This window comes from Leopardus geoffroyi, chromosome C2 (genome assembly GCF_018350155.1).
Source record: "Leopardus geoffroyi isolate Oge1 chromosome C2, O.geoffroyi_Oge1_pat1.0, whole genome shotgun sequence".
In the NCBI taxonomy this organism is placed as follows: Eukaryota; Metazoa; Chordata; class Mammalia; order Carnivora; family Felidae; genus Leopardus; species Leopardus geoffroyi.
Window position 1 is genome coordinate 106,555,001 of NC_059333.1, and position 13,179 is coordinate 106,568,179.

The 13,179-nt window shown below is 40.1% G+C and overlaps 1 protein-coding gene and 1 long non-coding RNA gene across 6 annotated transcripts in view; both read right to left on the bottom strand.

Moving 5' to 3' along the window:
• MLF1 (myeloid leukemia factor 1) overlaps positions 1-2,457 on the bottom strand; it is a 36,426-nt gene extending 33,969 nt beyond the window's left edge. For 4 of the 5 annotated variants that reach the window (XR_006718585.1, XM_045503147.1, XM_045503146.1 and 1 more), the window contains exon 1: positions 2,287-2,457. Coding sequence is in view for 4 of the 5 variants with exons in the window: in XM_045503147.1 (XP_045359103.1) it covers positions 2,287-2,333 (47 nt within the window). In the remaining variant the exon portion in view is untranslated. The remainder of the gene's footprint in view (positions 1-2,286) is intronic. The other variant, XM_045503145.1, reaches the window with a different exon arrangement.
• Positions 2,458-7,657: 5,200 nt separating this feature from the next.
• LOC123611326 lies at positions 7,658-12,329 on the bottom strand. The gene is made up of 3 exons (XR_006718586.1): positions 12,167-12,329; positions 8,420-8,492; positions 7,658-7,910 (listed from the first exon to the last, which is right to left on the bottom strand). It is a non-coding gene; the product is annotated as an uncharacterized LOC123611326 (long non-coding RNA).
• Positions 12,330-13,179: the final 850 nt, after the last annotated feature.

Sequence of the window (13,179 nt, forward strand, 5' to 3'; positions counted from 1 at the left end):
AGGACACCAGATTATCATTAAACAATATTTACTGAATACTTTCTACATGTCAGACATTAAATTAGCAACAAAGGACCCCAATGACACATAATGTTAGTAATAGGGCTAATATTTGTACAAAAGATGGTGGGCATAGAACCTTTCTGTGTTCTTTAAGGTCAGTGGATGATTTGATAAGGAGTCTGCCATCTTTATGAATTCCTTATGTTTGACTTATATTGAGTAATGGATATTCATTTTGTTTGGGGTTGGGGTCAAGGGGATGTGTCAAATGACAGATTACTGGAAATAAATAGGAACTCACATTCTCTTTCTTCTTTACTCCCCTACCCACCCAATTATGTTTACTCTTTATATAGTTCAATGTGGAGCAACGAAATTATAAGCATGCATCTATTTTATAAAGTTAATTACAATAGTTTTATCCTCAATTTATATGAAACGGCTGCCTGCATTTGAAAAAGTCTATGGAGAGTTATAACTGATGGTCCTTTCCATCCTAAGCATGGAGAAGAGTGTTCTTTGATGTATGCCTACTATTTGTGATCTGTTACTATTTCTGACCCTGACTCTTGGGTTCATTGCTTTTGCTCAGACAGTTCCCCAAGAGTTTAAATTACACTTTTGCGAGACGTTTTAAAGAAGGTACTAATTATACACTCATGGTTTAGTTAAGGCCATTGCTCTTTTTGATATAATCAAGGACATAATACAACTCACAAGTTGTCTACCATAATCTTCTTAACTATTACCCATTGTACTGCTGTCACAATTACTCAGGAACCATTTCAACAGCTCAACTAATCTATGGATATATTTAGTCCCTATTCTTAGAGGCTTTTACAAGAGCAAATCATAATATAGCACAAAATTTAAAATTTGTTAAAATGACATTAATTGTAAATGTCCCAACAGCTCCCAAACAAGTTAACTACAACAGCACAATAAATTTGCCTGAATCCATACACTCTTTAATTTTAATGAATAATCTTTAGAATAAAATATTAATCATTATATTTTTCTATGTTAATCATTTCATCTTTTTTACCATTAATTATCCTTTCAATTATTATTTGTATGTTATTTGGTTTAAAATATTACTAACACATTTAAGCCACCATGATATTTTTTTTTTTTTTAAACAATGAAACAATCTATGTGGTAAACTGTCAACATTTTAAACTTCTTAAAAAATGTCTCCAAGTTGCATAAAGAATTTAATTGATTAAAATAAATTAGGACACCAAGTCAAAATTCAAACTGGCAAAACATTTGGGCAAAAAAGTATCACAAATCATCCTGTCTTGGGAATTCAACTAGATTGTACTACTTTTATATAATCGCCAAAGGAAGAACTAAAAAAACCCACAGGCAACCTACCCACCCCCAAGAAAACTACATTATAATGAAGTAACTAAGTTCTAGATGCCTTCTTCCTAAGGCATCACATTAATTCACTTGGGACTGTCCACAGGGTTGATGCTTGTTTACCTGCGGTGTTAAATGCACCCTCTGCTTCCCTGTCCTATTTGCACTTTGACAGAAAAAGGAGTCCCTTTACAAACACGCCTAGCTTTGTGACAAAGCAAGCAAAAACAAACCGAACAGTGAACATGGCAACTTCCAACCACTCCGTGGTGAGGGACAGCATAACTCTCCAACTTTCTTGTGCTCTCATAAACACATACTATGAAAAATGCTATTTTAAAAATGTTTCCCTTTACAAACAATTGTCATCTTGTAAGACATTCCCTGCCCCTCATTTGGGATCGAAACAGGTGTGAAAAGGGTCCTCTAAGCATAATTCTCACCAGAAATTCCACCTAAACGGCAGTTACCGTCACCTGCAAAGCTCTGCGGCTGCCAAGGCGGACCTCTGAACGCGGGAACTCGCTCGGGCACCCGAAGTCCAGTGCCAGGGGTCGGCTCGCACCTCTCCCCACCTCACGCCCCCAAATCCTTGTCTCTGCTCCCTCGCACGTCCCCAAGTCCTCTCCCTCCCCACGGCCCCCAATCTTCTCCCCCCACACACCCCCAAGTCTTCCTCTCTCTCCCCCAAGCCCCCCCAATTCTTCTCTCCCCAATCTCCCACACCCCTAAATTCTCTTCTCCCTTCCCTCTCACGGCCTCGAGTCCTTTTCTTCTCCAGACCGCCTCCCGGAGTTACTTAAATTCCCTCTCGTCCTCTTCAGAGTTTTAACTCGCTCTTGTCCCTTAAAATAGCTCCCTTCAAGATCCTTGAATTCCCGCGCAACCGCGGGCTCCCGCCCCTCCCTCCCCACTCACGAGAAGAAGGGATCATCCTCAAAGCTGCTGCTCAGCATCCCGAACATCCTGGCTCCGTCACGGGCGACGGCGGACGCGGACAGATTGGAAAAGGATGTAACTCGCCGCGGCCGCGACCCGAGCCAGCCTTCCCCACACAGTCAACGCTTCTCTCCCGGCTGCGAAGGCGGTGCCCGCCGGGAAAGGCGGTGCATGACGCCGAGCTGCTTTCCCATTGGATGCTGTTGTCTTGACGTCACCAAGACGAGGCGTGGAACAATGCGCCGTTGCCATGGCAACTGTAGTCAACACAGCAGAGGCGAGAGGTTTGGCTTCCCTCCAGTCAGGCAGCCCTTCACGAAGACTCCTGAGGGACGAGATAGCTTGTTCCTTGGAACAAGGAACACAAAAATTAGACCACTCTCTGTGTGACCTTGGGCAAATCGTCCTCGGCATTTGGGCTGGATGGCTCCAAAGATCCATTCACTTGCTGCATTTTGTGATCCACAGGAGTCATATGCAAAAACACTGTGGTAGTTGGTCAAAAGCTGGGCACAAATAATGAGAAAAAATGTGCAACAAGTTTTTGAGTACAGTTAATAAATAATGTACTCGGTGCTTGAAAGAAATGAGATTTATCAAGTTTCACAAACTTATTTGCCTTTTGTGAGTCTAAAATTCAACAAAGCAATATTTCCCAAAGTGGGAATGCTTGTTATATGTAGATATGGCATTTCAAAAGAAGATGAGAGAGTTGCTCTCGTTTTGGTCTTCTTTCCAGTCTCCATTTCAAGGCACAAGTCTCACTCTGCTACTAATATGTCTTTAATACGTCTCCAGAATTCCTTAACCTAACAGAGTAGACCCAGTCATAAGGCCTGAAGCAAGCCCCCATATCCAACTAAAATTCCAGTACTATATAGTTTTCTTTTAATTGTATCTACATGTGAGCCTTCTGTTTATGGCAAATGAAAATGGTTTTAAATTTAAAACAGTGCAATACATTAATAGCTAGTGTCTACAAATGTAACTGAAAAAGTGAGCTAACTTAAAGAAATAATACAGGTGGGATTCGGACATGGTGCAGGGGAAGGATATAGGACAGTGGTACTCACATTACTGAGTTTTGGAAAACACTGTCCTGAGACCTTCCACTAGTCTAAAGGCAGGTGGAGGAGAAGGTAGAAGAAAAAGAGGACATTAAAGAAAGTGAAGAATGATAAGAGTACAAGAAGAGATGCACCTTGTATGTCTACCTTAAATACAGTGCGCACCCCAGACTCTTTAGGGGGCTGTTCTCTGGAGACAGAGGGCCATCCAGGGCTCCACAGGGCTTTCTGGGACCAGGCCAGAGAGGTGGCACTCTTCCAGCATGAAGAAGCATGCAGGACCTGATTTGGAGGTGGCAGGAGTGCTCAGAGGTTATTTTGGGAGCTGGAAATTTAATCCTTTGGACCTCTTACCTCCCCACCTTTAGCCAAGTTCGCTGGCAGCCTCCTTTTCCTGAGACTGGTGGTGTGAGGTAGGGCAGATTTTACGCTGTCCAAGTTAAGATAGCGTAGCCCTTCCAGGAAGAGGATATTTTCTTCTCCTCTGGCCTCAGAATGAAGTTCAAAGAGCATATACATGTTAGGGATTTTATAAATTAGTTTCACGGTAAAAAAAAATGTTTTAGAAGACTTGAAGTTATTTTCTCTTTAAAATAGTACAACCCAAGATGTTAAGGAGGGACAGGGTTTTTAAAAATCTAAAAACAAAAACCCCCTTAAATGAAATGGGGTAGATTATTGGTGATAAATGAGAGTAAATATTAAAATAGCTTTGGATTAAAGTCAAATAAAGCTACTTGGAGGAAAAATTTCCCCTTGTTTCCACTGGGGTTTTCCTTAAGCTCACATTGTCAAAACATGAAAGCTTTATTCCAGGCACAGGTTAGTGACAGAGTTACCTGGAGATCCAAAAAGCAATTTGGGCCTAATAGCAAATGCTTTAAAAAAACATAATAATAATGGAGAAGAGTTGAAGCTGAAGAGACCTCATAGTTTCAGACCTGATGTGTAAGATATGGGAAATGAAAGAAGTACGAGAGGATGAATTTCCCAACAGGGAGCAGTAGAGGCTGGAGCAGGATTACAGGGGAGAGGGGCCTAGATCTGACTATAAATAGAATCACAATAGCTAATTGTAAGCACTTCATGTGCATTAACTCATTGAATCCTCACAAGATTTTTGTGGAGTAGAGATGGTTTTTATATTCAGTTATAAGTGAGGCAACCAAGAAACAGAGAGGCTAAGTAAATCGCCAACATTCACACAGCTAGTTATTGAACAGGGATGGATTCCTGGCACTTTCCCTCGTGTGGCTGGTCGCATGAAATGTGGGTGATTGGTCACACTGAAAGATGCAGGATGAAAGCAGGTAATAATTTCTCAGAATCATACTGACAAACTAAATAGTGGGTCCAAACGAAAAAGCATAAGATTCAGTGGAAATATATTTAAACCAACAATTCAATTTTTATAAATATTTATTGAGGGCCTACCTTGTGTTAGGCACTGATCTAGACACTAAGGTATTGGAGAACAAAACAGACAAAAATCCCTGTCCTGGAATTTATATTCTTGTAAGAGTGGAATAAAAATAAATGGCGTAGAAAGTAGTATGTTAAAAGGTGATAGGTGTAAGGGGTTGGACTTGTGAATTATGAATGGAAATTCTGTGTAGGACTCATTGAGAAGGTAAATCTGAGAAGACTCAGTGGAAGAAAATGGACATCTATCAGAAAAACACTCCAGGCCAACGCAAAGGTCCTGAGGTAGCATGTGTATGTAACATGAGGTAGTCTGGTATATATAACATACGATCTATTCATATGTCCTGAAATTTACCTTCAGAGGAATGAGATGAGCTAAGTAAAGTGAAAATTATGTTTTGGGATAATAGCTCCTATCTATACATCCTATGTTCCAGGCACTGCATTAAGTTCTTTACATACATTTTCTCATTTAAGCCCTACAGCAATCCTATATGCTAAGATGTTTATACCCATATTACATGTGAAAAAGCTGAGACCCATAGAAATCTGGTGAATGTCCAGTCAGTTCAAATCCAGATTAGTCTAACCCCAAAGCTTATATCCTTGCCACCACCCTACTTTGCCTCCCTATAAAAAATCAATCATTTGCTGAGCACTTCTATGTACATACGTAATCTTTAACCACACCTCAACTTATGTTTCATTAGGAAGATCACTAACTGAATTGAGAAAATACAGAGAAAAGTGTAAGACCAACACTAACCTTACAACGCTATTAAAAACACCAAGAGTCAAAATGTCAATGAATCCTCTTTTCTTTTATCCATTAATTCATCAACTATTTATTAAGGACCAATTATATACCAGGCACTGTTCTAGGCATTGAGGATGCAAAACTCCCTGGCCTCTTGGAGCTTACATTCTAGTAGACAGCTCTTTCAGCAGCTAATTCTGCAATTACCATTGTTACAGCACTTCAGAATTTTTAAAACGCTTTCAAAGACATTATCTCAAGTGCCCAAGAAGAAATAAACAGGCTCTTGAGTGCTGGACTTTCAGACTTAATCATAGATCACCAGAGCCATCGGTGGTAGGCCATTATAAACACCTTTACCACAGTTACTTTCAATGTATCTAGGGTTTCATTGTCCTAATCCACTTGTCTTCAGCTGTGTTCCAGGAATGAGATGTTACAGCAAATTCACAGGAGGCATCATGAGACACTTAAAATTTTGAGAAACTTGGCATCTTTTGGACATTGCACAAACCAGTAGCTTGAAATAGTTCACATTCAATATTCAATTGTGCTATATTCCTTTAGATGATGCATATCTTTGGAAAGCTAGGTTTTTAAAAATTACTATGATAAAAAGGAAGTACCCCATGGAAATCCATGTGGAACAGGAATTGCCGGTGGCAGAGTTTACTCTGCTTCCAAAGTTTGAGAAGGCGAGTTGTGCTAGAGTAGAACACATCTGTTAGTAAGTATGATTATTAAAAAATGACATAAAATTATTTTTCTTTCAATTTATGTGCATTATTTTTTTTAATTTTTAATGTTTATTTATTTTTGAGAAAGACAGATAGAGGGCAAGCGGGGAGGGGTGGAGAGAGAGGGAGACACAGAACCTGAAGCAGGCTCCAGGCTTTGAGCTGTCAGCCCAGAGCCCGACACAGGGCTCGAACCGACACAAGCTGTGAGATCATTACCCGAGCCGAAGTCAGATGCTCAACCAACTGAGCCACTCAGGCGCCCCTATGTGCATTATTTTTAAAAATGCTCCTGAGTTTTTAGGACTTAAGTTGTTTGGACCTTACTACATAGTAAACAGAATTGTTTGGTATTTCCAAACAGCTCTGAGGCACTAAGGGCTCATGGACTGAGATAGTTTGGAAACCTCTGTCCTAACCCCAGGATTTTTATTTTTCCAAATTTCTGTTTTTAAATTGAAAATTGTGTCATGAATACGTTTTCTCTAAAAGATGGGATTAATTTTCTTCTTAGCGTTTCTCTTCTTTTCAGTTAGCTGTCTTACCAGCCTCTGATAGGTTCACATCATCCTCTTATGGTAGATGGGGAATGGTGCATAGCAATGACGTGACATCTAATAAGAGCATAGATCCCAAGGTCTTCAAACTCCCTGTCAGGGCCAACTCTAGTCAGTATGGCATCATTGTCCAAATTGGGAACAGCTGCCTCTCTCTCAAGATGCCTTTACTGACGGTAAAATTGTTTAATAAATACACAAATCTGCAGTGCGTATGATATGCTTGGTGTCCCCTTAGGTGTTACACATTTGCCCATGGCAGCCCCACTCCCAAGCCTGAATTCCTTCCACCAGACAGGAGTTAATGAGTACCAAGCTCCATCCACAAACTCATGGGCTCTCTCTCTCTCCCCCCGCCACTGCCCCCCCCCCCACCTTCTGTGCGCTGTCCCTCTCAAACAAAAAAAATTATGTATTTTCCTGCAACTAAACTTAATTTACATTCTGAGTTCCCATTTCATTGGCAGTAACATCCCCCAGCCCCAGGGAGACAATGCCAAGCTGTAGTTGGTTTTCAACCATGCTGCCTCCCTGAAGGCGTCTTTATTCCCCTCACTGGCTGGAGCCAAGGCCGCTGAGCACCTCACCATGTGCCGTGCAATACGGTACAGGGAAGAATTGTCTTGCCCTAAATGCCAATAGGACCATCTCTGTGAGGAATACACTCACATTTATCCTCCAGTGCCATAAAAATCCAAAGCAAGTTTGAGTTTACAGAAAGAATTTTCCAATGTTGACTTCTTTTTGGTGCCTGCTACTGAGCCTAGGGCTGGAGTTTTATTCACACTGAACTATAAACAAGCAGCAGACTTTTTCAGTTACATTTATTTTCCATTTCTGTGGACGTGTACATTCATTCATGGCTGGCTGTTTATTTTTCACAAACTGTAATTGAGTTATTTTATTGGAAAAAAAAATGTAAAGAAGATGTCACTTTCTGGAGTATTGGTAACTACTATCTGCCTTGGTGGAAAGATGCTTTAGGCAGCCTCTTGGGGGCAGAAGCAGAGGCTCCGGGCCCTGGAGTGGGACTAACATTCAGGTGGTAGACAGGAAGCTCCTAGAAGAGAAGCAAAGGAATGTTTTGTTTTAGTAATGGAAGGCCAGAGAGGAAGGAGATATTAGAAAAGGCTGTGGAGGAAGTGAAGACCCACTGTAGGCTCAGGGCTGAGCCAGAGATTATACTAGTGTTAATATATGTGGGCAAAAGTTTTGGCTTTTCCTACATTTCTCGGAGGTAAATCTTTGAGGCTTGGCTACTTGGGACTGTATGTCATGATCTTTTTCAAACAAAGAGATAAATGCTCTCTTTCATTTAGCAGTAGTTTCCATTTAAAAAGTGTGTACCAAGAGTTTTACAAACTTTCTCTCAATGGACTCTTTCAATAACCCTATGAGGGAGACATCGTCTCCATTTTGCAGGTAAGAACACAGAAATTCAGAAAGGAGGAGTGATTTGCTTCCCGCCTAAGGATTCCAATACTGATCTAACAATTTCAAGGTCATTTTCTTCTCACTACACCCATAGCCAGCTCTGAAACAAAAAAGGACTCAATAGTATGGAAGTACATAAACATGAGGCATCCAAGATCGTTCAAACTTTGATGTAGATTGTTTGGTTTAAGTACATGAAGAGGTTTTTCTGAAAAACAAACAACAAAAATATAATTTAATGAATAAAACCAAGACTATTACTCCAAGGACAATTTTAATGACAATGTAAAATACAAATATGTTATATTAATTTTTATTTGTAGTGACAAAACTCAAACTTTCTACAGAGCCCTTAATGGATCCATATGTAGTTGATAAACATCCACATCCAAAACCTGATTCATTTTTTAAGTTTACTTTTAATTGAGGTATAATTTATTTTTTTTTTTAATTTTTTTTTTCAACGTTTATTTATTTTTGGGACAGAGAGAGACAGAGCATGAACGGGGGAGGGGCAGAGAGAGAGGGAGACACAGAATCGGAAACAGGCTCCAGGCTCTGAGCCCTCAGCCGAGAGCCTGACGCGGGGCTCGAACCCACAGACCGCGAGATCGTGACCTGGCTGAAGTCGGACGCTTAACCGACTGCACCACCCAGGCGCCCCTAATTGAGGTATAATTTAAATGTGATAAAGCACACTAATCTTTTAAAAATTTTTAATGTTTATAATTTATTTTTTGAGAGAGAGACAGACAGAGTGTGAGAGGGGGAGAGGCAGAGAGAGATGGAGAGGCCTTTTGTGAAGCAGGCTCCAGGCTCTGACCTGTCAACACAGAGCCCGATGCAGGGCTCCAACTCACGGAATGTGAGATCATGACCTGAGCCGAAGTCGGACACTTAACTGACTGAGCCACCCAGATGCCCCAAAGTTCACTAATCTTAAGTATACAGCTCAATAAATTTTTATATACAAATAAAACAATGAAAACACAGCTCAGTTGAGGATATAAGACATTTCCAATACCCCAGAAATTCCCTCATGATCCCTCCCAGTCAATCTCTCTCAAAGGTAACGAGTATTCTGAGATTTGTTTCTTTTGCTTAACATCATGTCTGCAAATCATTCATGTTGTTACATATAGCAGTACTTTATTCTTTTTCATTGCTGTGAAGTATTTTATTGTGCGCATTTACAAGTTACTCATCTACTGTTGATCAATTTTTGTTCCTTTTCTTCCTTCCTTTCTTCCTTCATTTCTTTCTTCCTTTTCCTTCCTTCTTTACTACCTTCCTTCCTTCCTTTCATTTTTTTGGCTTTTAAGAATAAAGCTGATATGATCATTCTTGTGCATGTCTTGATTCATTTTAAAAATCAGTTTAACATTCAGCTCTTTTTAATCTTATCATCATTGAGATTTGGGAAACTTTTCTCTACAGGAAATAATTTTATAAGGATTTTTCTATTGAGTCAACACTTTGATGTTTGTGACTGTCTCTATTTCTTTTGTGTGTAGAAGAAACACATTGCTGCTTTTTCTAAAAAATGAAAAATTTTAGAATCATAGAGCCTAAAACAAGTTGAATAGTAGAAAGTATTCTTTAAGAAATACTGTTGAGGTCATCTGTTCTCAGGAACTGTTTAATGTGACTGTCTAAAGTGCTATTTTAAAAGTTATTTTTAAATCTTTGATAAGATTTGGAGAGAATTCAAGCTGTGGGTGGATGTCTCACTATGAAGGCAATGATTTGAGAAGTCTGTCCAGGGGTTAAGGGAATTACTTTGGAAAACATCAAGAACTTGAAATGCCTTCATCCGTTTGTCTTATGCTTAGATACTTCTACTATTTGAAATGGTAGGGGAAAAAATGTGCTTTCATCTTAGAAGAGTTGTTTTTAATTTCAAGTCCATGCAAGTTTTAATACTATCCTGGGCATATATTTTGGGATAATAAGATAAAGTGGCGTCAGGGGGTTAATAAGTGCCTCCAAGTCATACCTAGTTTCCCCTTCATTCATATCTCCCATTGCTATTTTTCTAGAAGTAAGTAAACACAGGCTTTAGAGAGCTAAGTAATCTGTCTAAGGACATATTGCTAGGAAGTAGAGCTGGGATTGAAAGCCAGCTTGTCTGACTGTAGACTCTGGGCTCTTATTAATACACCACGCAAATCTTTGCTGGCACATGGTAGACTGTCTCCTTTCCCTCCAGATGATGGCAAGGCTATGACCTGGAACTGGAGTCAAAAACACAACAATAAAGGCCAGGCAAGGAATAAAAATGAGAGAGGTGGGATAGGTAAGATGGTAAGAATTAATAATCAAAGTAACAACAAACACTATTGTGTCAGGCACACTCAAAGTGCTTTACGTGTTTTAACTCCCTCAATCCCCTGAACCATCTAATGGGATGGACACTGTTATTACACCCACTTTACATGAGAGGAAGCTGAGGGTCACAGAGGAGAAATCACTTGCTCAAGGTCACACATCCAGGAGTCTGGACCGAGAACCCGCACTCTTAACCCTGTGCTGTAGGGCCACGGGCTCCTGGAGGGGTGCACAGTGGGGCACTGGGGGGCTTGCCCCCCAGCCAAGGGGGAAATTGCTATTCAGCTCCAGATGATTGTCCTGCAGAAATTCATGCCCACTGGTGATATGGAATTTCATATGGAATCTCCCAATTTTTAAAAGCTAGCCATTAATTAAAAACAAAATACCTGAGCAAGACAAACAGAACAAGCCTGTGGACTGGATCTGGCCCGCAGGCTTTGAGTCTGTGATCTAGTTACGGACAGTGTGAGTTTTCATGGCATGAAAGGATACCCAGCCCGGTAACATCCACATATTGTCTTCTGAACGTAACTCAGAACTGTGTTGACAACAAGTCTTGTGCTGTGAGAGCTAAGTGTCCTGACTCCTCACAAAAGGCCTTTGTGAGTGGACACCAGTCACCACCACATCGCTGGCTATCCATATCTTAAAATACCAGGGCCATGAGGCAGTAGTTTCATTTCTGCAGGATCTTTAGATTACAAAGTAATATTTTCGTCTGGTTTGCAAAAGTCCAGCATAAAGTTATCAGGTTCTGGGTATTATATTAACTTTCTAATTCTGTGCAGTCTTTTTAAAATTTTTTTAAAATTTTTTATTTTTTTAAATATATTTTTTTAAGTTTTTATTTATTTTTGAGACAGAGAGAGACAGAGCGTGAGCAGGGAAGGGGCAGAGAGAGAGGGAGACACAGAATGTGAAGCAGGCTCCAGGCTCTGAGCCATCAGCCCAGAGCCCGACGCGGGGCTCAGACTCACAGACTGAGAGATTATGACCTGAGCCGAAGTCGGACGCTCAACCGACTGAGCCACCCAGGTGCCCCTCTAATTCTGTGCAGTCTTAAAGTGGTCCTGAAATCATCTTGCCTGTGCACTATTTACTTGTATTCCAATTTTCCCTTTTTTGAAGACTATCCTCCCTGGATGGCTTTGGAAAAATTAGAATCTAACAATGTAGGTATTACAATTTCAAAAGCCCATTTATCCACATAAAAAGAATCTGTTAAACTAAATGGGATTGGATGCTTCCAAGATTTCTTTTCCCTCTTAGTATTTGTCACTTGTTTACTTACATTTGTTCTGTCGCTAGCCAGGGTGTATAGGAGAGCCATAGGTTTTAAACAAAAAGCTTACTAGGCAGCATGGTTAGAATTTTGTTTCTTTTACTTCATTTTTTTTTTTTTTTTCCTTTCAGGCCTTAATATTCACACTGGGCATGTATCCTAGGTTCTTAGGGGAAAAATATTTAAGCACTGTTACTAGTTTCTTAGGGCTCTCATAACAGACTAACAGCAAACTGGTTGGCTTAAACAATAGAAATGTATTCTCTTACGGTTCTGGAGGTTAGAAGTCAAGCTGTCAGCAGGGCCATGTTCCGTCTAAAGGCTCTAGGGAAGAGTCCTTCCTTGCCTCTTTCCTCCTGGTTGACAGTGCTCAGTGTTCCTTGGCTTATCCCTGTGTTGCATCGATTTCTGCCTCTGCCATTACATGGCCTTCTCCCCTGTATCTGGATCCAAATCTCTCTCTCCTTACAAGGACACCAGTCACTGGATTTAGGATCAAAACTAAGCCAGAATGACCTCATTTTCACTTGATTACATCTGCAAGGAGCCTATTTCCCAAAAGGGCACCACAGGTTTGAAGTGGACGCGCATTTCGGGGAAACACTGTTCAACCCAGTGCATACGTCTATTAGTAATTTCTACAAAAATAATCAGAATAGGTACAAAACAAAATTCTTAAAATTAATCATTAAACACGACTTGAAATAAAAGCCAACAATGAGCTGGCAGCTTGAAAGTGCATACCTTCATAAAACTTTATGGTAGGCATTTTGGATATTAATGTGATTTCTTCCAACTTCTTCCTACCTTTTCCACTCTCATTATCTCTTTTGCTCTATTTTCTTCATTGGATTGTTAAAATTTCTCTTTTATCTTGCTGTATTTTATGAGTTTTCATAGAACACCTGATGCTTTTCTGGAAGCAAGAATAGTAACAGTAAATAAAATAATAAAATAACCACTGTTAATTTGATGGTAGTGTTGAGATATTGGCTTCCATTTGAGAACAAACTCATTATGAGATGCTTTCTAACGTGATAAAATGCCAGTGCGGATCTCAGAGTGATGTCTCTAATTGCCTAGACCTTTTTGCATTAGGTATCTGCATGAGTTATAACTCCTTTGTGAAGATAAAAAGGCTGCTGCAAGAAATTGCCCCAGTGCTGTAAGAGCTGTCCGACTGGAGGGCATCTCAAATGAGATTAATGATGTCTGCCTTAATATAAGAAGATTTAGCATAACCAAGATTGTGGATTCTGCAGAAACCTGTCAGCACTCATTT